The 26,925-nt window shown below is 43.1% G+C and overlaps 1 protein-coding gene across 3 annotated transcripts in view; it reads left to right on the top strand.

Moving 5' to 3' along the window:
• The window catches only part of ppp1r1c (protein phosphatase 1, regulatory (inhibitor) subunit 1C), a 148,994-nt gene that overhangs the window by 43,905 nt on the left and 78,164 nt on the right, over positions 1-26,925 (top strand). For all 3 annotated transcript variants that reach the window (XM_068034585.1, XM_068034587.1, XM_068034586.1), the window contains exons 3-4: positions 21,354-21,391; positions 26,706-26,766. In XM_068034585.1, the coding sequence (XP_067890686.1) occupies positions 21,354-21,391; positions 26,706-26,766 (99 nt within the window). The remainder of the gene's footprint in view (positions 1-21,353; positions 21,392-26,705; positions 26,767-26,925) is intronic.

Below are 26,925 nucleotides of genomic sequence, written 5' to 3' on the forward strand. Positions count from 1 at the left end.
AGAACATCCACTTGATCCAGTGGAATGGGTAGATGGGTCTCAGTTTAATGGCTCATCTAAAGCATGGTACCTCAGACAGTGCAGGGCTCCTGTAATACTGGGGTAGCAGCCTAGATTATGTGCTTAAAGTCCTAAAGTAGAAGTTGAGTCTCCAACCTTCTTATTCAGAGGCAAACATGCTACTGACTGAGCCAAACTGACATGCATAATAGTCAAAACAAATATCATTCCTGTACATACATAGAATCATAGAATCGTTATAGCACAGAAGAAGGCCATTCAACCCATCATGTCCATGCTGGCCCTCCTAAGGTGCAGTTCACATACTGCCACTCCCCTGCCCTTTCCCTACATTCTTGAAAATTCCTCCTTTTTAGGTTTAGAATATTTAGAAAATGTAGAAAAATGGACAGCACAGAAGGAGGCCATTCTGGCTATCGTGTCTGCGCCTACTGAAAAATGAACCACCCTGACTAATCCCATTTTCCAGCACATGGTCCATATTCTTAGAAGTTACGGGACTTCAGGTGTATATCTACCTTTTAAAAGAGTTGAAGGTTTCTGCCTCTGCTACCCTTTCAGGCAGTGAATTCCAGACTCCTACCACTCTCTGGGTGAAAAAAGGTTTCCTCATCTTCCCTCTAATCCCTCTACCAATAATTTTAAATCAATGCCCCCTAGTCACTTACCCCTCTGCTAAGGGAAATAGGCCCTTCCCAGCCACTGTATCCAGGCCCCTCACAACTTTGTACACCTCAATCAAATCTCCCCTCAGCCTCCTCTGTTCCAAGGAAGGCAACCCCAACCTATCCAATCGTTCCTCATAGCTGTAATTTTCCAGTCCTGGCAACATCCTCATAAATCTCCTCTGTACCCCCTCTAGTGCAATTACATCCTTTCTGTAATGAGGTGAACAGAACTGCATGCAGTACTTAAATTGTGGCCTAGTGTTTTACATAGCTCCAGCATAACCTCCCTGCTCTTTTATTCTATACCTCGTCTAATAAAGGAAAGTATTCCAGATGCCTTCTTAAACACTCTATCAACCTGTCCTGCTACCTTCAGAGATCTGTGGACATTCACTCCAAGGTCCCTCACTTCCTCTACACCTCTATTCTCGCATTAATTGTGTATTCCTTTGCCTTGTTTGACTTTCCCAAATGCATCAGCTCACATTTCTCCGGGTTGAATTCGATTTGCCATTTTTCTGCCCCCCTGACCAGTCCATTGATATCTTCCTGCAGTCTGCAGCTTCCCTCCTCACTATCAACCACGCGGCCAATTTTTATGTCGTTTGCAAACTTCTTGATTATGCTTCCTTCATCTAAGTCCAAATCATTAATATATACCACAAAAAGCAGGGGGTCAAGTACTGAGCCCTGCGCACCCCACTGGAAACAGCCTTCCAGTAGCAAAAAAACCCATCAACCATTATCCTTTTTTTCCTGCCACCGAGCCAATTTTGTATCCAGCTTGCTACATTTCCCTGGATCCCATGTGTTTGTTTTTTAACCAGTCTGCCATGTGGATCCTTGTCAAAAGCCTTGCTAAAATCTATATAGACACATCAACTGCACTACCTTCATCAATTCTCCTAGTTACTTCCTCAATAAATTCAATCAAGTTGGTCAGACATGATCTTCCCTTAACGAATTATTGTTGACTGTCTTTGATTGCTCCATGTCTTTCTAAGTGATGGTTTATCCTGTCCCTCAGAATTGGTTCCAATAATTCACCCACTACCAAGGTTAGACTGAATAGTCTGTAGTTAGTCAGTCTATCCCTAACTCCCTCTTTAAACAAAGCTACAACATTAGTAGTCCTCCAATCCTTCGGCACCACACCTGCATCCAGTGAGGATTGGAAAATGATGGTCAGAGCATCCGCTCTTTCCTGTCTGGCTTCTTTTAACAGCCTGGGGTACATTTCATCTGGCCCTGGTTATTTATCCACTTTCAAGGATGCTAATCCTCTTAATACTTCCTCTTTCCCTATGTTTATCACATCCAATATTTCACTCTCCTCCTCCTTAACTACGACCTGCATCGTCCCCCTCTTTTGTGAAGACAGACGCAAAGTATTCATTAAGAGCCATACCCACATCTTCCGCCTCTACACATAGGTTACCTTTTCGGTCTTTTATGGGCCCTACTCTTTCCTTTGTTATCCTCTTACTCTTAATGTATTGATAAAACATATTTGGGTTTTCCTTGATTTTGCTTGCTGATATTCTTTCATGCCCTATCTTTGCTTTCCTAATTTCCTTTTTGATTTCACCCCTGCACTTTCTATACTGCTGCCAGTTTTCTGCAGTATTGAGTTCTTGATGTCTGACATAAGCCTTCCTTTTCTGCCTTATCTTACCCTGTATCCTCCTTGACATCAAGGGGGCTCTAGAATTGGCCATCCCACCCTTTTTCTTTGTAGGTACATGTTTACTCTGAACCCCTTGAATCTCCGCTTTGAATGCCTCCCACTGTTTCAACACTGATTTACCTTCAAGTAGCTGTTTCCAGTCATTCCTCAGTTTAGTAAAATTAGCCTTACCCCAATTTAGAACTTTAACTCCTGTTCTATCTCTGTCCTTTTCCATAATTATGTTAAAACTGACTGAGTTATGATCACTACCAACAAAATGCTCTCCCACTGCCACTCCTTCCAACTGCCCAGCTTCATTACCTAAAACCAAGTCCAGAACCACACCTTCTCTTGTTGGACTTGCTACATAATGGCCAAAAAAGTTCTCCTGAATGCACCTTAAGAATCCTGTTCCCTCCATTCCTATCACAGTAAAACTATCCCAGTTAATATTGGTGTACTTAAAATCACTACAATTACTGCCCTATTGTTTTTGCATTTCTTAGAGATTTGCCTACTTTTTTGCTCTTCCATCTCACTCTGACTGTTTTGGGGACCATAATACACTCCCAGTAGTGTGACAGCCCCCTTTTTGTTCCTTAGCTCAATCCATATGGCCTCATTTGATGATCCTTCTAATATATGAGCCCTCCTCACAATTTTAATGGTTTCTTTAACCAAAATTGCCACCCCCCTCCTTTTTTATCCCGAGCTAAGGAACTCGCCTGAAAACCCTGTAACCAGGAACATTGAGCTGCCATTCCTGTCCCTCTTTAAACCATGTTTTTGTAATAGCTGTGATATCATATTGCCACATTTCTATCTGTGCCCTCAGCTCGTCTGCTTTATTTGCTATACTTGCATTGAAGTATATACCCTTGAACACTGCCAAACTTTTAAAAAACATTTTCTATCCTTTGTTTCCTCTGCCTTCCAGACTCATTCACTAATTTTCTGATTTTGTCCCATCTGAATTAACCCTCTGTCAAACTAGTTTAAAACCCTGCCCAACAGCATTAACAAACCTCCCTGCAAGGATATTTGTCCCGGCCCTGTTGAGGTGCAAACTGTCTGGCTTGTACAGGTCCCACCTTCCCCAGAACTGGGCCCAATGCCCCAGGAATCCAAAGCTCTCCCTCCTGCACCATCTCTCCAGCCATGCATTCATCTGCTCTAACCTCCAATTTCTATGCTCACTAGCGCATGGCACTGGGAGTAATCTGGAGATTACTACGTCTTTCCTAACTCCTAAACTCTGCCCACATAACCTCATCCTTTTTTCTACCTACATCATTGGTACCGATATGGATCACGACCTCTAGCTGTTCATCTTCCCCCTCCTTTCTGTGTTCTGTTCTGCAGCCGCTCAGTGACATCCATGACCCTGGCACCAAGGAGGCAACATACCATCTTGGATTCACTCCTGCGGCCACAAAAGCACCTGTCTGCTCCCCTAACTGTAGAATTCCCTATCACTATTGCTCTACCAGTCTTCCTTGTACTTCCCTGTACAGCTGAACCACCCATTGTGCCATGGATTTGACTCTGGCTGCACTCCCCAGATGAACCATCACTCTCATCAGTATTCAGAACTGAATATCAGTTGCAGAGTGGAATGCACTCAGGGGACTGCTGCACTACCTGCTTGTTTCTTTTTGACTGTCTGATGGTCACCCATTCCCTGTCTCTCTGTGCATTCTTAAGCTGTGGGATGACCACATCTATAAACGTGCGATCCATATAGCTGTCACCCTCACAGATGCACCGCAGTGACATTAGCTGCTGCTCAAGTTCCGAAACCCGTAGTTCAAGCTGCTGCAACTCTTCCCATGCAAATAGTTATCTGGGGCACGAGAAGCGTCCTGGACTTTCCACATTGCAAAGGATGTGCACTCTCGAGGTTGGAGCCACCCTGCCATTACTTTAATTATTAACTAATAACATTGTTACTAATAATAAACCTTACTACTGGTAATAAACCTGAGCAATGCTAATAAAGCTATAATAATAAACCTTACTACTATTAATAAACCTTACTAATACTGATAAACGTTACTAATACTAAATATACCTTATGTAAAAATACAAGATAAGAGACAGTAACTACTCATTTGTTACTTGCGATTAATAGTTAATACTTTTAATGAATTTTAAATTCCCAGTTGTTTAGCCTCAGTCTCTAAGCAGCAATACTCACCAGCCAATCAATTTACGACGTTCCTGTGACGTCGCGGTTTGATTTTTTTTTCAAACCTGACATTCCGTAGAAGCTGCAGCTGTAGCAGTGTAATTCCGCTCTCTACCAGCTAACTGTAGGCCCCACGCCTCGCTGCGTATTTATATCCTCTCCCGGTCCAGTGCGTTCTCTTGCAGGTCCATTGCCTCCGCTCTCTCCCAGGTAACACATAGTGAAGGTGAGCGGTCAGAATTGGTTGTTTTATTTTCTGTTATTGGTAGAATATATTTATGTGATCGGTGTTATGGTGTTCACCCTGTATACCTTCCTTGCGACCTACCTATTACTCATTAACAGGAGGGAGGACACATTCACATACTCTACAGAGCAATTGGTAGGTATGGAAGTGTGATATGTTTAAGAACAGAAAGCAGAATTGGAATTCACACATTTACTGTGAAAACAAGGCTACCACAATAAGCTGACTTGTAACTGCAGGACTGACACATTGTTCCACTGGGATCCAATTATGCTGTCACTATGTTGCTACTTCATCCATTTTACAGAGGTATTGTGACAGTTTTTATGTAGTGCTGTATTTTTGTTAAAAAACTATACTGAAGAAGTAATTGATAGTGACAATGAATACAAATGAAAAAATATCTAAATGTTAACTGGAGTTTCTGACACTTCAACGACAACTTATATTTATATAGTGCCTTTTACATAATAAAATGTTCCAAGATACTTTGCAGCAGCATTATGAAACAAAATTTGACACTGAGCCACATAAGGAGATATCAGGTAAAATGGCCAAAGGTTTGGTCAAAGAGGTAGATTTGCAGGAACGGCTTAAAGGAGGAAAGAGAGGTAGAGAGGCGGAGAGTTGTAGGTAGGGAATTCCAGAGGTTAGGGCCTTGGTAACTGAAGGCATGGCCACCAATCGTGGAGCAATTGGAAACAGGGATGATCAAGAGGCCAGAATTGGATGAGCGCAGATATCTTGGAGGGTTGTGAGGCTGGAGGAGATGACAGATAAGGAGGAGCGAGGCCGTGGAAGGATTTGAAATCAAGGATAAGAATCTTAAACACTTCAGGAAGTTACTTTTTAACAGTTTTCATTGTCTGCTTACTTCATGGAAACCCAAGTGAGCTCTTTGATTTAAAAAGTTAACAGCCACTTTCTTAGCTCTGTTATTATTGTTGCTGCTTAATAACAGAGATCAGTCTACTCCCAATCATCAGCAAAGTGATGGAAGGGGTCATTGACAGTGCTATCAAGCGGCACTTGCTCAACAATAACCTGCTTACTGACGTGCAGTTTGGGTTCCGCCAGAGGACTCTGCTCCAGACCTCATTACAGCCTTGGTCCAAACATGGACAAAAGAGCTGAACTCCAGAGGTGAGGTGAGAGTGACTGCCCTTGGCATCAAGGCAGCATTTGACCGAGTATGGCATCAAGGAGCCCTAGTAAAACTGGAGTGAATGGGAATCAGGGGGGAAGCTCTCCGCTGGTTGCAGTCATACCTAGCACAAAGGAAGATACTTGTGGTTGTTGGAAGTCAATCATCTCAGTCCCAAGACATCACTGCAGGAGTTCCTCAGGGTAGTGTCCTAGGCCCAACCATCTTCAGCTGTTTCATCAATGACCTTCCCTCCATCATAGGGTCAGAAGTGGGAATGTCCGCTGATGATTGCACAATGTTCAGCACCATTCATGACTCTTCAGGTACTAAACCAGCCCATGTCCATATAAAGCAAGACCTGGATAACTGGATAAGTGGCAAGTAAAATTCTCGCCACACAAGTGCCAGGCAATGACCATCTCAAGCAAGAGAGAATCTAACCATCTCCCCTTGATGTTCAATGGCATTACCATCACTGAATCCCCCACCATCAACATCCTGGGAGTCACCACTGACCATAAACTGAAGGGGACCAGCCACGTAAATGCTCTGGCTACAAGAGCAGGTCAGAGGCTGGGAATTCTGTGGCGAGTAACTCACCTCCTGTCTCCCCAGTCCCTGTCCATCATCTACAAGGCACAAGTCAGGAGCGTGATGGAATACTCTCCACTTGCCTGGATGAGTGCAGCTCCAACAAGAGTCAAGAAGCTCGACACCATCAAGGGCAATGCAACCCGCCATTCACCACCTTTAACATTCACTCCCTCCATCACCGACGCATAGTGGCAGCAGTGTGTACCATCTACAAGATGCACTGCAGCAACTCACCAAGGATCCTTCAACAGCACCTTCCAAACCTGTGACCTCTACCCCTAAAAGGACGTGAACATCAGATGCACAGGAACACCATCACCTGCAAGTTCCCCTCCAAGTCAGACACCATCCTGGCTTGGAACTATATCGTTATTCCTTCACTGTTGCTGTGTCAAAATCCTGGAACTCCCTTCCTAACAGCACTGTTGGTGTACCTAAACCCCAAGGGCTACAGTGGTTCAATAAGGTGACTCACCACCACCTTCTCAAGGGAAATTATGGATGAGCAATAAGTGCTGGCCTAGCCAGACACACCCATATCCCCCAAACAAATAAAAAAAAAATTCATTAATGAAGAAGATAGTCTAAATTTAACATTTTAAAATGTAATGCTAGTATTGTTCGATATTTCATTCCAAGCTATTCATGAATTGCTGTGATAATAATGAATGACATTCAACATTTTAGCAATATGATAATCTACATATTGTAGACTGTAAATGTTATTCAAAGATGCACATATTGAGCTGGATTTTAAGAGCCCGCCGCCGCTCTTGGCGATGGGTGCGGGCTGCACGCTGCAAAGCAGCAGCTCATTTAATAATCGGGGCAGCCCGCCACACCCTCCACCCCCCCACCAATCACGTGGAGGGGTGGGCTGTCAGAAGCCGGCAATGGCATCAGCTGCCTGTGCGCAGACGCTAGCACCATTTTTAAGGGGCAGCCAGCCCTGCCGAAATATTAAAATTTTTAAAGATACCCCCCCAAAATTTATCAAATAACATTTTAACGCCCCTTTCCCACCCCTCAATAACCAGTACATTAACTATTTGCCCTTTCTTCCCACAAAGCACAATTTTTAAGCCTGACCTCCCATCCCAGACTACACAAAGTTTAAAGTTCATTCCTTCCCTCCGTCCTCTACACAAATTACATTTATTTGACTCCATTCCCCCATGCAATGAAAATCTTAACTCCCCACCCCTCCACACCAGTGCCACTATGGCCTTCCCCAAATGGAGAATTGAAGGCATGGGATTGCCAGCTGCCGCACTGAAGATTTTGGCCGGCTCGGAGGATTGCGGGTAAGTATATTTAAATTAATTCATTTTATTGATTAAAATATTGAAATACTGTTCCCATTGCCCAGCGTCTGGTAGGGGGTGGGGGGTGGCGGTGGGGCGGGGGGGGGGGGGGGCCACCACAGAGCCTCGCCGCTACCAGGAGGATCAGGCTGGGCCCTCCCAGAGTTGGCCTCCGTGGCGGGTCTCTACTGGAACCTTCCAGCCCCCCACCACCTCCCGCTGTGGAGCCCAACGTTGGTGGCTCAGTAAAATCTAGCCCATTATAACTGTTGCCAGGTGTAGCAGAGATTAAAGATTAATATCAGTCAATGTATTCTGAAGGCCAATGCTCTGATGGCCATTATCTGCGTACTCTGCAAACTTTTAATTGTGTTGCATAATATTCTGTTTGTTTGATCTCTGCTCTGGCATGATGCTTTTGTCTTTAATGTGAGAGTTATAATTTCAGGTTTTTGTTGAATGTCTTCTCTTTTAATGGTTTAACAGCTATTTCCATAAGCAGATTTTGCCCTCCATGATCCAGAGCTGTACATTTTTTGTACTCTGCCCTCACCGGGGTTTATTACCCAGAGGTTAACAATTACCTTGGCGCTTTAAAGAAAAGAAAAACTTGCATTTATATAGTGCCTTTCACGAGCACTGGATGTCATTCGTAGTATTATGAAGTTTTTAAACTCTCTTTAAAATGGCAGATATTACCACCTCAGCTACCCAACCATTTATTCCAGCCTTAAAACAGGGGGAGACAAGCTCTCTGGGAGCAGCTACAGCTAGTTACTTAGGTAGCTGGCTTAAACTGGTTTTCAGAAGCTTGAATCAGTTGTTTTTCAGAAAGTATAAAAGCAGGGCTTCCTCAGAGCTGCTTCATCTGCACTAAGTTCTGCTTTGTGTGCACAGAGTGTAAAGTGGGAGTTTGGTGAGTGAGGGAATTCAGTTTGGGAAGTGCTTCCTTCTTTCTTTTTCTACCTTTTTTCAGCCTCCAGTAGCTGTTGCATACTTTGGTACAGGTGAAGAAGCTGAAAGGTGAGTAACTGGTAAGTTATTCTACTTATTCTAATTGTAATAAATAGTTTTTAAACTTACAGTATGGCAGGTCAGCTAGGCCAAGTGGACTGTACATCCTACGGTATGTTGGAAGTAATGGAGACACCATGTGTCCTAGATGAACACATCTGCAGGAAGTGTCACTGGCTGCAAAAGCTTCAGCTCCAGGTTTTGGAACTCGAGCGGCGGCTAGAGTCACTGTTATGCATCCGCAAGACGGAGGACTATGTGGATATCACATTAAGGAAGGTGGTCACACCGTAGATTATGAGCATGCAGACAGAGAGGGTATGGGTGACCTCCAGGCAGTCTAAGAGAACCAGGCAGGTAGTGCAGGAGTCCCCTGAGTCTATCTTGATTGCTGATAATTTTTTTTTTTGGATACTGGTGAGGGCGATGGTTCCTCGGGGGAGTGCAGCCAGAGCAAAGTCTGTGGCACCACAGGTGGCTCAGCTGCACAGGAGGGGAGGAAGAAGAGTGGAAGAGCATAGTGATAAGGGATTCACTAGTCAGGGGATCAGACAGGCATTTCTGTGGCAATTAATGTGACTCCAGGATGGTGTGTTGCCTCCCTGGTGTCAGCGTCAAGGATTTCATGGAGCAACTGCAGGACATCCTTCTGGGGGAGGGTGAACAGCCAGAGGGTGTGGACCACATTGGTACCAATGAATAGGTAGGAAGAGAGATTAGGTCCTGAAAGCAGATTTTAGGGAGTTAGGAAGGAAATTAAAAGCAGGACCTCAAAAGCAGTAATCTCAGGACTACTCCCAGTGCCACTGGCTAGTGAGTATAGGAATAGGAGGATTGACCATTCAACACCTAGCTGGAGAATTGGTGTAGGAGGGTGGGAATCAGAGTTCTGAGATATTGGGACTGGTTCTGGGGCAGATGGGACCTGTACAAGATGGACAGATTACACCTTAACAGGATTGGGATGAATACCCTTGCAGCGAGATTTGCTAGTGCTGTTGGGAAGGGTTTAAACGAACTTGTTAGGGGGAAAGGAACCTGAGGGATTGCTCAAATTTGAAGGAAGTAAAGCTGGTAACAGGAATTAGAAAAGTAGCAAGTGACATTAGAAGGCAGGCGAAACAAAGACAAGTATCAACTGGGCTTAGAATGCAGAATAATGTCAAAAAGACAAGGTTAAGGGCATTCTACATGCAGCATTCACAACAAGGTAGATGATTTAAAGGCACAAATGGAGGTAAATGGGTATGATCTAATTACCATTAAGGAAACATGGTTACACGGTGACTAAGACTGGGAGCTGAATATTCAAGGACATTCAATATTTAGGAAAGACAGGCAAAAAGGAACAGGAGGTGGTGTTGCACTGAGAATAAGGGATGGAATCAATACATTAGTAAGGGAGCATATCAGATCGGAAGAACAAAATGTGGAATCTGTTTGGGTGGAGCTAAGAAACAGCAAGGGGCTGAAAACATTGGTAGGAGTTGTATCGGCCACCAAACAGTAGTGGTAGTGTGGGGCATGGTATTAATCAGGAGATTAGAGAAGCATGTAGCATTGATACTACAGTAATCATGGGTGACTCCAATCCGCATATAGACTGGGTAAACCTAATGAGCACTAATGCTGTGGAGGACGAGTTTCTGGAGTGTGTTAGGGAATATTTTCTAGAGCAGTATGTTGAGGAACCGACTACAGAACAGGATTTTTTAGATCTAATGAAAAAGGGCTAATTAATAAACTTGCTGTAAAGGAGCCTTTGGGAAATAGTGAGCATAGTATGATAGAATTTTACAGTTTGAAAGTGAGGTAGTTCAATCTGAAGCCAGGGTGTTAAATTTGAACGAAGGAAATTATGAAGGTATGAGGGGCAAATTGGCAGAGGTGGATTGGGAAAATACATTAAAATGTATGACAGTACATAGGCAATGGCTTGTCTTTAATGAAATATTACATAGTTTACAGCAACTATACATTCCTTCAAGTCACAAAAACCCCAAAAGAAAAGGCAGTCAACCATGGTTAACAAAGGAAGTTAATGATTGTATAAGATTAAAAGAAAAGGCCTATAATGTTGCCAGAAATAGTAAACCTGTGGATTGGGAGGATTTTAGAAAACAGCAAAGGAGGGTTAAGAAACTGATAAAGAAAGGGAGAATAAAATATGAATGTAAACTAGCAAAAAACATTAAAATGGACTGTAAAAGCTTCTATAGGTACATAAAATGGAAACGTTTGACTAAGACAAATGTGGGTCCATTACAGGCAGAGTCAGGGGAATTTATAATGGGGAATAGAGTAATGACAGAGAAGCTAAATGATTACTTTGTGTCTGTCTTCACTGAGGAAGATACAAGAAATCTCCTAGAATTAGAGATCCAAGGGACTAGGCAGAATGAGGAATTGAAGGAAATTAGTATTAGTAAGAAGGTTGTATTGGAGAAATTAATGGGGCTGAAGGTTGATAAGTCCCCTGGACCTGCTATTCTACATCCCAGAGTATTGAAAGAGGTAGCTATGGAGATCGTGGATGCACTGGTGATCATCTTTTAAAATTATGTAGATTCTGAAAACAGGGAACTACAGACCTGTTAGCCTTACATCAGTAGTAGGGAAAATACTAGAATCAATTCTCAAGGATGTGATAAATGGACACTTGGATAATAATGATCTGATTGGGCATAGTCAACATGGATTTATGAATGGGAAATCATGTTTGACGAACCTGTTGGAGTTTGTTGAGGATGTTACTAACAGAATTGATAAAGGGGAGTCAGTGAATGTAGTTAACTTGGATTTTCAGAAGGCTTTTGATAACAAAGTGACTCCTGACAACGCAGTGGCCCGCCGATGTCATCAGCATGCTCCAAGCTGTGCACATGTGAAAACAGTCTCCTGTGCTCAGTGAATGCTGCTTATGTGCAGCCTACATTGTGCCAGGACTAATTGGCGCATGCGCGGGAAGGTTTCATCAGGTACTCACTTCCCCTCACTCAGCTATTCTCTCCTGCCCCACTGGCCGCTCTCCCCCCTTGGCCACTCGCTCCAGGCCTCGACGCTTTCTCCCCCTCCTCCCCAGCGGCTGCTTCCACCCCCCCCAGCTCTCCAGCCGCTCGCTCCCCACTTCCCCCGCCCCCATCTCGCTCTCTGGCTGCTCACTCGCCGCTTCCCCCCACCCTCCCTCCAGACGCTAGCTCCAGGCCATGCCACTTCCTCCTCTCGGTCAGTTTCTCCCACATTTGATCGTTCTCACTGCACGGTCCAAAGAAGCAAAGAGAGCCATAAGGGGTGATGGGGCGGCGTGGGAGCAAGTGACCGAGAGGAGGGAAGTGTCGCGGCCTAGAGCTAGTGGCTGGAGAGAGGGCAGGGGGAAGTGCGGGGAGCAAGTGGCTGGAGAGCAGCAAGTGGAGGGGGTGTGATGGTGGGAAGCGAGGAGAGGGGAACAATCGATCAAGGGGAGGGGAAGTGGGGGGAGCAGTGGTGAGGTCTGGAGTGAGCAGTTGAGGGAAGCGGGAAACAGCGAGGCTATAGCAAGTGTGAATGTGTGGATTGGGAGAATGGGAGATTGCGGAATGGGGAGTGGTGGGGCAGAAATTCACAGTTATTTCCTCCATAAACTGCACCGTGTAAATGTTGACTTTACCAAGCATAGAAAGTTGCTTTACATTCCAAATTTCAATGGCAGTATCCCACCAGAGTTCTGTCTTCTTTTTCTGTGATAAATTGAGCAGCGCCATCTTTAATCCTGGCAGCTGCCTGAACGTCACAGACAGTTCAGTGGAAGAGGTTGCCTTTGCGCATGTGCTAGCACTGCACTACCTGGTGGCTGCATTGTCAGCAAATGCAGCCTTTTGATAAAGTCCCCTGGTTGGGGAGTCTAGAACCAGGGGACACAATTTCAAAATAAGGGGGAGCCACATAGGACAGAGATGTGGAGACATAAAGGGATATGGGGGTAGTGTGGGGAAAAGGCATCAGCCACGATCGTACTGAATGGCAGAGCAGGCTCGATGGACTGAATGGCCTACTTCTGTTCCTATGAAATAGTTTCTCTGTATCTATCCTATCAGCTTCCCCTTAATATCTTGACAAATTCGATTGAATCACCCCTTAACATTCTAATTTCTTGGAAATCTACACTGCACGCCCTCCCAGGTCAATATATTCTCAATATATCCTTCCTAAGGTGTGGTGATCAGTACTCCAGGTTTGGTCTAGCCAGGGCTTTGTATAGCTGAAGCACAACTTCTACTCCCTTATATTCTAGTCCTCTATATATAAAGGCCAGCATTCCTTTAGCCTTTTTGATTATTTTTGTACCTGTTTTTGACATTTAATGATCTATTTCGATGGACCTCCACTGTTTCTAGTTTTTCACCATTTAGAAAGCACACTTATATCCTTTTGCGGTCCAAGGTGGATGATTTCACTTTTGCCTACATTGAAATCCATTTGCCACAGTTTTGCCCTCACACACGAGCAAATTCAATAGAAGTCATCAGTTAAGGATCAGGAGTGGAGATCTTGGCCAATCTCTCTCCTCCTTTACTCAGGATTGCTGAAGCCAACTGTAGTGCCACTATCACCACTCCAGGTTACATCATCTACCATAGCACAGAGGGCACGATCAACCCACAATCTTAATGGTCTGTGTGAGTGGATCACTTACTGAGCAAATCCCTGGGTGATTTTCACCTTCCTTGTGGTCAGTAACTGGCAGGGCAGATCACACGCCCATAATACAACCTATCCTATTTTCATCCCATTGATTTTGATGGGCAGGTTTTATATTGGGCAGGCAATTCAGAGATGAAAATGTTTAATAGCTAGCGATAAGTATTAATTTTATAACTTCAGCTTTGAAGGACATATGAATCACTTATTTATGAATTCTCATGAACAATTATGTGATAGGTCACCCAAATTCATGTTTGATAAAAGGATATTCACACAGGTGAATGCACCAACGATCTGTTCTTGAAAATTTAAATCCCACTCCGCCTCCAGAAAAATTGAAAGTCAGGAATGTGCCGGCATCCTTTGTGCCCAGTGCTGCTAAGGCATGAATGATGAAAAATATGTTGTATAATGTACTCCCATCATTGACATGTATTTATAATACGTTTGCCCATATTTGGACGTGCATCCAACATCAATTCTGGCAGAAAATGGCAGAAGTGATAGGGCCTGTGGGGAGCAGCAGCTCCCAGAGAATTTTCCACGATGTTTCATTTAACTTAGAATGGGGAGCTGGGATAATTCAAATCAAAGCTTCCGCCCTATGTGTGCAACAGATCTAACTGCACACAGCATGCATACAAGTTCCAAGTATTTCGAAATAGAACACAATACATCAATTTTGTTTCCACCATTACGCAGATATTATATCCCCAAAATTACTTGTCAGTATATTATATTTACTTTTTACAAAACTGACAAGTAAATGCTCTGTTTAGCTCTGACGTTGGATCTAAGACTTGTACTACATGGTGTAGTGTTTGGAACGTGCAAACAGAATATTACTGAAAAGATTTCCTGTCAAATTCTACCCCCAAATTAAAGGATTATTCTGTTGAGCAGACTGCTATCCTTATTGAACTACCTGCCCTTTTTACCAATATGTAAAATTAAATTACATACTACATTTTGAAGATGCTGAACAACTTTGTTTGCCTGCTAAATTGCTGACTAATTGAAAATCTGAGAATGACATGCCTCTTATATTCCCCATATCTTAAGCATATTTGAAAGATAATTTTCAGTTTGTTCCTAACAATACTTCCTGTGGGTTGCTTGGCAAATTGGATATCTGTTAACAGTTTGGTCAAGAACATTTCTAATGTAACTTAATTCATACTGGTGGTTAAGTTTATTGCTTCTTTTATCAGATTGAGAAACTTGGCTAAAAGAGACAAAGCTCATAATACACCATACCACCAATCTGGAAAATAGATAAGATGCAGATAAGATAAATCCAGAAATAGCAGTTAAGTAATGCCAGGCTTGAGATTTAAAAGTTTGTAAATTATAGGAGCGAGGAAAGACCAAAGGAGTATACTAGAGACCCCAAACAGTGAGAGGGAGATAGAAGAACAAATATGTAGGCAAATTTCTGAGTGCAAAACAATAGGTCAATAATAGTTGGGAATTTCAACTACCCCAATATCAACTGGGAAATGGGAGGGGGAGGAGGGGAAGGAGGATCTTAATGAGGCGAGGGAACCAACAGCAGTGCATGTAGCTGCCTGGAATGCCCAGGATGGCCTAATTCTGGCATACTAGTTAGACTGAAGCAATGCAGCCAAATTCTGAACTTATTTGCTCTCTCACCCACCCTCCATTCCTAACACAAAGCAGTCCTACAATCAACAAAGCATCCTGTCATAGAGACCCATTCTTGGCTTTAACTCTTGTCTTTCTATTCAATGCAAGTTGAGATGGCCACTTGCCAGGCCACAGGCAAAAATGGGTCATATGGGAATATGGTGCAAACAACTAATTTTAATCTTACAGAAAGAGTAAGCAGATGCTTAACATTGATGTTAAACACCCATGTACAACTGAAATTCTTTACTATTCCTTTTGCTGTTACTTCTACATGATGCAACCCGTGAGATTTCAGCAGAGGTAGAGGCAACCTGCAATAACTTCTGAGATATCCATGGCGGACATCTTCTGGGTTTTGGAGGCTGTGAGATCCCTGCCAAGGATTGCCCCACCTGTACCTGGGCAGGGGCAGACTTGGTCATCAGGTCAGGAGGCAGCATGAGGAGCTCCAATTGAGGTGAGGGGTGGGCAATAGGTGAGAAGTGGAAGCACTTTGAGCAGATTCTCTACTTCAATGTGCCCTTTCTCCATCTTCACTCTCATGGTCCACCATGAGTTGGAGAGCATTGTGCTGTATATCAGTGAGGTACTGTAGGTCCAATGCTAGGTGTCCATCAATTCCATTTAAACTGGCATTCTGGAGTGTGCAAACCATTGGTGAGGGCCTGCATGCACTTGTTTGACTGCCACTTTTGATGCTGCATGCAGGTGGCTGCCCTTTCCATGGACATCGATGTCAGTGCGAAGGCCTGCAACATCATGGCATTCATATTTGAGATGAACTTCTCCAATGTTCAAGTGTAAACGGTGCAGTGGGAAAGACTGACAGAAACTCACACATTTTTTGTTGCTGCTCCAGAACTATCCTTTGGTGATGGCCTCGATGGCTCAGCATTTGTGGCCAGTTGGTAGAGCTTCGAGCATCCTGTGCTCTCCATGGGGACTCTCCACTGCAGTCCCTGTCTCCACTACCTGATCTTGCTCATTTGTGATCTGTGAGACACCATATGAAAACCCAACTGCCTATCTTGCTGGTCCCACCATGGTGGTGTGTATCTGAGCTGGGGGACAGTCTGTATAAGTCATGTGATAGTGCATCCTCAGAGTGAGTGACCTCCTCTGAGGAATCTTTGCCCTCTGCCTGCACCACCTCCTGTAGGACGCTTGGTGGGCCTGTGGGAGATGAATAACATGATTTAGAACTGTCAATGATAACTGGGGTTATCTGTTCTCTGTGGCAGGCTTCTTTCTCCCATCAGCTGGGAAGAGATTTCCCTGCAGGCCCTTACAGCCTGCAGCATCGGTTCCAGGGGGGCATCAGTGAAGCAAGGTGCTGCCTTGCAATATTGTAAGTTCATTGCTGCAGTGGCTTGCTCAGTTGAACCACCTGGACAATTCTTCAACTTTCTTCCTAGCAGGATCCCTTTAAATGCTTCAGCTGAAATAGACTTATGCAGGTCAACATCATGACAGCTCATGATAATTGGTCAGGAAACCCGGACATCAGATGCTAATGCAGTGGTTAGATTAAAAAGCAACTGAGAAAGGTGTTGCTGAAATTTCAAGGTTCCCCACACTGCTGGGCTCCTTTGTTACCAGTGCATCCAACAGGTACAATTCAGCCCTTGAGCACAAAAATGTAGGCTGATACTCCAGCGCATAACTGAAGGAATGCTGCACTGTTGGAGGTGTCGTCTTTCAGATGAGATGTTAAACCGAGGCCCTGTCAGCTCTTTCAGGTGGATGTAAAAGATCCCATGGCACTATTTCAAAGAAGGGTGGTTGCAATATCCCTGGTGTCTTGTCTAATATTTATCTCTCAATCAACAACACAAAAACAGATTATATGTTCATTATCACTTTGCTGTTTGTGGTAGCTTGCTGTGTGCAAATCAGTTGCTGTATTTCCTACATTACAACAGTGACCACTTTGAAAGTATTTCATTGGCTGTAAAGTCCTTTGGGACATCCTGAGGTCATGAAATGGGCTAGAAAATGCAAGTATTTCTTTTTTTCACAGCAGATAATTGGCATGAGTTTTATGTTTCCATTTTGTATTAAGATGTTGACCATTGTTGAAGCTGTAGTTCTGTTGAACACTGTGCAGTTTGTTTCACAGAACTATTTCATTACCAAAGTCGGCTAATGTTTATTTGATGGGTTGTAAATCAGAAATTGATTTAACATCATTTGCTTGACTGTCACAGAATCAAAGAATTACAGCATTGTTATAGCACAGAAGGCGGCCATTCGGCATCATGTCTGCACTGGCTCTCTGAATGATCAATTCACATAGTGCCATTCCCCTGCCTTCTCCCTGTAACCCTGCACATTCCTCCTTTTCAGATACTATCTAATTCCCTTTTGGATGCCTCAATTGAACCTGCCTCCACCATACTCTCAGGCAATGCATTCCAGACCTTAACCACTCGCTGCATGAAAGTTTTTCCTCACGTCATCATTGCTTCTTTTGCCAATTACCTTAAATCTGCGCCCTTTTGTTCTCGATCTTTCCACGAGTGGGAACAGTTTCTCTCTATCTCCTCTCTCCAGACCCCTCATGATTTTGAATACATCTATCAAATCACCTCTCAGCCTTCTCTTCTCCAAGGAAAACAGTCCCAACTTCTCCAATCTATCTTCATGAATGAAGTTCCTTATCCTTGGATCCATTTTCATGAATCTTTTCTGCACTCTCTCCAATACCTTCACATCCTTCCTAAAGTGTGGCACCCAGCATTGGATGCAATACTCCAGCTGAGGCCAGACCACTGTTTTATACAACTTTAACATCACCTCCTTGCTCTTGTACTCTATGCCTCTATTAATAAAGCCCAGGATACTGTATGCTTTATTAACCGCTCTCTCAACCTCTCCTGCCACCTTCAAAGATTTATGCACATATACCCCCAGGTCCCTCTGCTCCTGCACCGCCTTTAGAGTTGTACCCTTTATTTTATATTGTCTCTCCGTTCTTCCTACCAAAATGAATCACTTCATACTTCTCCGTACTGAACTTCATCTGCCACTTGTCCGCCCATCCCACCAACTTGTCGATGTCCTTTTGAAGTTCTACACTATCCTCCTCACAGTTCAAAATGCTTCCAAATTTCGTATCATTCGCAAGTTTTGAAATTGTGCTTTGTACACCATGGTCTAGGTCATTAATATATATCAGCAAGAGCAAGGGTCTCACATTCACAACAACCAATAGTTCTGTAGCTAAATACCTTTGTTCATCTTTGTATCTGACGATAAATGTTTCTAGATGGGTTTTCACCATATCAAGACTGATAGAGACTTTGGAGTAGGAAACCTTCTTATTTGCCGAGTGGGCCAATGATTCATAATTAGCCAGATCTCTCAGATGGACTACCTTATGCAGGGGACCACTCCCGTGGTTTTCTGTTACTCAAATGATCACTTCTACCCCACCCTGAGTTAAAATTGAGGCCTATGTCAACCAGCACAACTTCCTGTCAACCCAAAGCATTGAAATTATTTTTTAACAAAGGAAATTAATGTGAAATGCATCATTAATGATCTGATTTTTAAGCACAGTGAACTTGGCACTGAGGTTATGATCCAGAACAACAAGGAAATAACTAGTGTAAAAGGGGCTAATCTCTTCAGTGTCCTAGATATCATGCAGCAACCAATGTGATTTTGTTGCCAATTTGGCATAATTGTTTTAACTTAACCCTGTAAATCATGGGTATTAAAACAATCATGCAAAATCAATAAATCATTAACAAACTCATGAATGCTGGCAATGCTACATCAACTTTGTTGATGAAGTTGCACTTCACTGAACAGTGGCTTCTCAAAGCTAAAATCTCCCTTTCACCTTTCTACCATGGTGACTGCACTCTGATTATTAACAGTTAATCTCTGCATAACAGAATTTCATCAAGCACCTGCTGCAAATATGATAATATGATCCAGAGAAAACCTGAACACACTCAAAGCGAAAAACCACATATTTGCCTATTACTGCTTCTGGAAAGGCCCAGGTTATTCTGGGACGTGTTAAAACTGCATGACAAAGTAGACCTGAATGCTCCTTCCTTCCCAATAAATCTGATTGTATGCACAACCTCACTGATAAATTGAGTTTCTTAATTTATGTTGAGCTATTTTGCACAGAAGTTGATGGGGGTGAAATTGGTCTATGCACAAAACAGGTTCATAGCGAATTGACAGCCTGTTGTACACTGCGCAGTTTTCATTTCCCATTTGACTTAATTTCAACCCAAGTAAAAGTGACAGTGAGCCTAAGCAACACGTCTCCAAAAGGAGTTTGAACACTCGTTCTGTGGACTTCAGTGGAAAGAAGATTGGGTGTGGTGAAAATCAGCTGCCAATTCGTTACCAGCCCATTTCACACTGCTGGTGTAGACTAATTTCACTCTTGTATACTCCAAAGCTGGATTAATGAACTGTCTGACATTTACACCAGTTTCGGAGGCTTATTAGCTGTTTGAGAAATATTAGAGAATCATCAATACAATTGGATGTTATTGGCTATTGTAATTTTGGTACACATTCTTGCAAAACTTGGCTGGATGGGTGCAGCTCCAACAAAACTCAAGAGGCTTGACACCATCCAGGACAAAGCAGCCCACTTGATCAGCACCCCATCCATCACCTCCAACATTCACTCCCTCCACCACTGGCACACAGTGGCAGCAGTGTGTACCATATACAAGATGCACTGCAGCAACTTATCAAGGCTCCTTTGTCAGCAGCTTCCAAACCTGCGACCTTTACCTCCTAGAAGCAGCTGTAAATTGTATGTAAAATGGGTATTTCTCCTGCTTTTCAACTGAAAAAGAAAGGGAGGTCTTTAAAACAGCTCTTGCTAATTTTTCTGGACTTGGGTAAGTGGAGAATCCTTACAGGGAAACAATACGCATGCCATATCGAGCAAAGAGAAACATTCCCTGTGTGGATTTCTCAGTAGCTTGGTTTGGAGATTTGTAAATACACTGATGGATTGGTTTGTGTCTTAGACATTGTACTGAACAAAAAAGATCTAATGGTCTAGTGGGAGGAGAGAAATTACTATAATTTTTCCCTTGGCCAGATTTTCATGCTGATCAGCCTAAGGATGTAAATTTATGGTGGGGGACGGTCATGAGAAGAATTGACACTGTTTTCTTTGTTGATATAGAAAATCTTGCAATCTTGAAGGATCTGATTGAAATTTCAACTTTGACCTTGCAAATTCTAACGTTAATGGATTCTGATATGCAACTAAAATGCAGTTTGATGAGCCATCTGATTAATTATTTGTTGACTATTCTGTGCTAAATACTCATCTAAAAATGAAACTAGTCCCGATTTGTATTAATGGTCCTTCAGGTGGGCAATATTTCTTTTTACATCTATTTAGCAGAGTCAACAAGAAATCTGCTGTCGTATTGAACAACCCATTCCAGGCAGCCATTCATAATGGTGTCCGATGCTTTCAGTAGATATTTAAGCAATAACACCTCATGTATCTATGTCTAGAAAATTTAGGCACAGGTTGGCAAACACTAAGGCAAGTAATGAAATGCTTCTAAGAACTGATATGGAATGCAAATCAGCACCACATTCCAACTCATCAATCAGTTAATGGTGACAGGTGGGAGCTCATAGCTCTTTTTCTGCAATAGGTAGCAGTGAGCTGATGACAGCATATAGCAGTAGAAATTATCCAACCTCTGTCTGCAAATTCAATTTCATTTAACTTGACATTTTTATGTCCTGTGAATTGAGTAAATGAGATTATTGCAGATCAGAACCTGTCCCTTCATTTGCATGTTAACAGTAGTTTTTTAAAATTGCCCCCTCATTTTTGATCTATCTTGAAATGATTAATCTAAAGCTCATTTTGTTACAAAGTGAAATATATGTCAGTTTTGACAGCCAGCAGAATACAATAATATAGTCATTATCTATAGTGTCACTCATAATAACCTAGTCAGATCCCCTAGCCCAGCTATTTGTTCTGGTTGTATGTTGTTACAGGTCATGGCTATATTAATAAAATATCGAAGCTATATTAATTAATTTAGAAGCTAGATTAAATAAAATATGAATTAAAACATGCAATGTTATAAATCTGTTGATTGTAAAGGAGTATTTCTGTATTTTACAAATTATTTTTTCTATCTTCTGATTCAGAAGTAGATGAAAAGAAGGAGAACAACCCCCAAGGTGAGGTAAGTTGAACAATATATTTACTATCTTCTTCATAAATTACAAAAAATAGGATGATCAATATTGCTATTACTATTAAACAACAGCTGTGAAATTCTAAGACAGCCTCCATGTAAACATTTCTACAGTTATTTTAAGACCTCTTTCACAGTGCTGTTAACTGCCCAAATCTGAGTATGCTCATTTAAGGTGAAGTGACATCTTATTCTAAAGCGATTTACCAGCAAAACACTAAAGTCACAGGACTGAAAAATTAGGGATATAAAAGGGTTTTAAATTGAATACACTGTTAGGATTAAAATAACAAGAATCTGAAACGTGGGCAGAGAAATTGGGAAATCGCTGGGAACAAGCACTAGAGTAGCGAGGCATTGAAAATACATGGCTGATGATATCAATGAGAGGCTTGTGCAAGATTGGAGCGGATGCCTCGTTTTAACAAGGGCAGTAAGCTTCCAGCATTTTGTGTGCTGTTGATTGGTAGCTTGTAGATTTTTTGTGGAGGGGGGTTGCAGGCATAAACTTAATTGTCATTTAAAGTCAGCCTATACTTCGTAAAGGAGAAGTGCACTTTGCCTGTTGTGAGATAATGACAAGCAGAGGTGCTGCAATAAGGATCCCCTGATTCTGTGACAGTGTGCTGGAGGTGTTAACATAAGAAATAGGATTGTGGCCTTAACTTCACTTTCCTGCTGACCCCCTATAAACCTTGACTCCCTTGTATATCAAAAGTCTGTCCAACTCAGACTTGAATATATTCAATGATCCAGTCTCCACTGCTCTCTGGGAAGAGAATTACAAAGATTCATGAACCTCTGGGAGAATAAATTCCTCCTCATCTCTGTCTTAAATGGGAGACCCCTTATTTTTAAACTGTGCCCCATAGTTCTAGATACCCCCACGAAGGGAAACTTCATCTCAGCATCTACCCTGTCAAGCTTTCTCACAATCTTATATGTTTCAATAAAATCACCTCTCATTCTTCTAAATTCCAATGAATATAGGCCCAACTTGCTCAAACTTTCCTCATAAGACAACCCCATTCATCTCAGGAATCAACCTAGTAACCTTCTCCGAACTGCTTCCAATTTAAGTATATCCCTCTTTAAGGAAGCAATGTTGGTGTGAGGTTATCAGGATGAGGGAGCTGCAATTTCATCCTGGTGGGAAAGAGTGTCTGAGCAATTTGCACAGCAACAGTCAGAGGTGGTGAATGCCAGGAGCATTGCACCCAGGACCTGGTTGCAATATGGGAAAAAATTCAATGATCTCACTCGTGCTGATAAGGTAAGATTCCTACTCACATCTCTCTTACTCTCACCTTAGCCCACACCACCTGTTACTTCAACACTCAGAATCCGTCCTTGCTCCACCTTCCATCACTCTTTTCCAAGAACAACACCAATAGCTTGCATTTATATAGCACTTTTAACATAGTAAAATGTGCCAACGTGCTTTACAAGAACATTATCAAACAAAATTTGGCACCGAGCCAGAAAAGAAGATATTAGGATAGATGACCAAAAGTTTGGTCCAAAAGGGAGGTTTTAAAGAGTGTCTTAAAGGAGAGGAGAGAGGGCGAGGTTTAGGGAAGGAATTCCAGATCTTCAGATCTAGGCAGCTGAAGGCACAGTGCCAATGGAGCGTTTAAAATCGGGTACGTTCAAGAGACTAGCATTAGATGAGCACAGATATCTGAGGGTTTTGGGGCCAGAGGACAGTACAAAGGTAAAGAGGGGTGAAGGCATGGAGGGATTTGAAAACAAGGACGAGAACATTAAAATCAAGGCATTGCTTGACCGGAAACCATTGTAGGTCAGCGGGTACAAGGGCAATAGGTGAACGGGATTTGGTATGAGCAAGGACATGGGCAGCCAGGACTGCATTGCAATTGTCAAGTCTGGAGGTAACAAAGGCATGATATGGAGATGGAAATAGTCGGTCTTATTGATGGCCTGTATATGTGGTTGGAAGCTCATCGTGGGACTAAATATGACTCCAAGGCTGTGAACAGTCTGGTTTAGTCTCAGATGTTGCCAATTAGAGGAATGAAGTCAGCAGCAAGGGAACAGAGTCTAGAGCAGGACCGAAGACAATGGCTTCAGTCTTCCCAATATTTAAATGGAGGAAATTTCTGCTCATCTGATGGCAGATTTGAAGGCAAGAAGACAGTACCCAAGGACCAAACAGTTAACAATATTAGCTAACATGGGGGAAGGGAAGCTGGATGGTCAGCAGTTTGGTAGGAATAGTGTCAAGGGAACAGGAGGTGGGTCACATGGACAGGATGAGCTCAGACAGAGCATGATGGGAGATAGGAGAGAAAGATGTAAGTTCAGGGCTAGAGTGGGGTGGGGGGGAGTGGGGGGGAGGGGGCCTTGGAAAAAATTTGGCCCAGTGGGCTAGGGGAAGAGAGGGAAGAGGTAGTGGCAGCTGATTGGATGGTCTGTATCAAAGAAGTGAAGAATTCTATGAGCTCCTCACACTTGTTGGAGGTGAGGGTGGAAGAGGCAGGGGTGAGGAGTTTAAGAAGATGGTTTGTAGTGGAGAAAAGAAGCTGAGGGATATCTTTGCATTCCAGGATGATCCTGGAATAGTGAGCAGCTTTGGTAGAGGTTAGCAGGACCTTAATGTGGTTAAGCCAGCTGTAGTGATGAATGGCTGAACCAGTTGTCTGCTCCAATCACAGCAGCACACCTCCGTCAATTTCCTTCACCTGCCACTGGCACACTCTACACCTGATCCTGTCCTCACATCTCTCCTCTTGCCCCTCACTTCTTTTCACACCTGTGCCATCTTTCATACAACTCTATTCTATCCTGACAGCAATGTCTTCATATCGTTTCACTGACCCACAAACTGATGCACTCATGTTCACTCCACATTGGGAAAGACTGCCATGGATATTGTGAACAGGGAGTGGGTTGGGAGAATTGCAACCAAAGAAAGTAGAGGACCTGCTTCACAGGGTGTTTGACCATCTTACCCTTTTTTTCTCTTCTCAATTAAACCTCTCCCTCACACACTGTGCATGTCAAAGTGGACCTGCTTTGAGCTCACACATGTCTCTCTCTGCTTACCCTTGTGACTAGCTGCTAACCCCTGTCCCTCTCTTCCCCTTCTCCGACAATTTTGACAGAAGCTCAGAGGTCTGCCATTTTGGCTCTACTCTGGCTTTCAAAGCAAGATGAAGACTTTGGGAAGGGGCTTCCAAAGCATCATCTCAGTGCTGGATTCTGTTCTCGTGCAGGGTAGTACAAGTGCTGAGGTGTAGTCCCATGATGGTAGCATTGAGACCATGGGAGCGGCACATGCTCTCAGATGACAGGACGCTTCCTCCCCTGATGCCCATGTTGGTGCTAGATAGCCAGCTGAGCCAGGCTACATTGGCTGCTGCTGAGATACTGTAATCTGCAGCTGGGCCCTCTATGGTCATAGCTCTTCAAGGTTGCCCACCACAGTCATCTCAAGTGTCCTCAAACCTTTCACCTCCCATGCTGTTGCCACTGGAGAAGCACCTCTTAGGAGCATCAGAATAGGCAAACAAGCACAGAAGACAGGTCCTGGGATTTGCACAAGGTTGATTTTTAGTTTTCAAGCATCACTGTGAACAAATTTGAAATGAACCATGATTGACCAGTTTGCTGCTGTGCTGCATTTTATTTTGCATTGGTGCTCATGTTTATGATTAGGGCATCCTTCAGCTAGGTATAAGGATTGGCTGTGAACTTTGGAGGGGCTATTGGAAGGTTGGAAGGAGGAATAATTCAACAGAAGCTATTATTGATTAGTTGCTGATGCAGAGCTGGCAGCATTTCCTTGGATGCCTGGTCTTCCTCTTCAACAAGCTCCTCCATGTCTTCTTCACAATGTGGCTCTCAGGAAATGAAAGAAGACTAGGACAATTTGGAGACCCACTTGGGGCAGTACTGAAGGGCCTTTGATTGCAGTACCGCTGAGCCTCCTTGCTCAGGTTCTTCACAGGAGTTACAGGTCAAGTGATCATGTCTCCAAGCAGCCAGCCTCTGACCCGCTGGAATGTTTGGAAGAAAGAGAAGATTGAGGGAAGGCACAGGACAAAATCATCATGAAAACGGCCAGGAAACAGGCCATAGACCATATTATTCACAGCCTGTGGTCACATATTAGCTCCACTTTGATAGAGTGGAAGCCCTTCCTTTACATGAATAATCTGGACAATGAATGTGTAGCCAATTATCCCCTGGACTTCTGGGAAACCAACAATTTGAACGAGTCCAGAACACTCTCCTCTTGCTTGATTGCCTCCATCAGGAAAGTGAAGAAATTGTTTGTCCTGGTTGAAGAGTACATCTGTTGCATGCAGAACAATGCAAATTGACTGACATTGTAGTTGTTACGTGATGCAGCATGGAATGACCGTGTGGATCAGAAATCCAATGCCATAGTTACCTCAATAGCCACAGGCAGTGCTGTGTACGCCCTGCTGAATGGCTTCAATAGTTGCTGTAACAGACGACACAGCCTGCTTGGTGAAGTGAAGGCTCCGGACACACTGCTATGCACTTGAGTTGAGGCAGTGGATCTTGTTGAGGATGACCTGTGTATTGAGGGCTCCTGTGCCTTGCCCTTCTACATTCTGCGTCTTGCATTCAATTGGGCTGGCCGCCACATAATCGCTGTCAGCAGGCCGCACAAGTGACGAGTGGCAACGCCACCCTCATCCAGTCCTGCTGCCAGGACGCATGATGGGCTGATAAAATTCAGCCCATTGGGCACCATCCAGCCAGTTTCTCCCCTATGGTTCCAAATCTAGACTCAGAAATAAAAGATTATGTAATAGCATTTTGCAATCTACCATGTAACAGTAGCTAAAATATTGATCCCTTATGGGTAAGTGTTGTGCTGAGTTCTATTAATTCTGGAAACTTCAGTGAAAATGTGAGAGCATTTGAAACACCTAACTGGATTTCTAGGAAGTGTTCATGCCCTAAATGTATTCATAAAAGAGTTTCAAATAAAAAATATATTTTCATTTTAGAGGATGAAGAGAATGTTCAGATAGTGGCATAATGTATGATCACAAGTAAAGAACAGGATATGTTTAAAAGAACAGCTAAGGTAGCATGTTCGTTGCTTCTGTTGGTGATAATAGGTTGCCACATTAACCACATTTCTGTCATTTTGGAGAGTTCATTTTTTTTAAAGGTTTATCAATATGCATCAATATACATTGCATCAATTTCTAAAACTTCTCTTAGTGTATTCCTCAGGAACTGATCAGTCTATGTGATCCTATCAATTTAATGCTATTGATGTGTTATTTTTCATTCCTAGAATGCTGAGATGTCGCCTCAACAGAGAAAGAAGAGTGTATACACACCTCCAACTATGAAAGGTACTGTTCAGGTACTGATCCAAATTCTGCTTGTGCATGTGTATGTCCATTGCTAAAGCTGACTGGAGCCCTTCTGACCCAGTTTGCCTCAACAAATATTTCCATTGTGAACTGAATTGAACTAGTTCTCATCCAATGAATGCAGTGACTAAATTAAAT

Source organism: Heterodontus francisci, chromosome 7 (genome assembly GCF_036365525.1).
Source record: "Heterodontus francisci isolate sHetFra1 chromosome 7, sHetFra1.hap1, whole genome shotgun sequence".
NCBI classification, from domain to species: Eukaryota; Metazoa; Chordata; class Chondrichthyes; order Heterodontiformes; family Heterodontidae; genus Heterodontus; species Heterodontus francisci.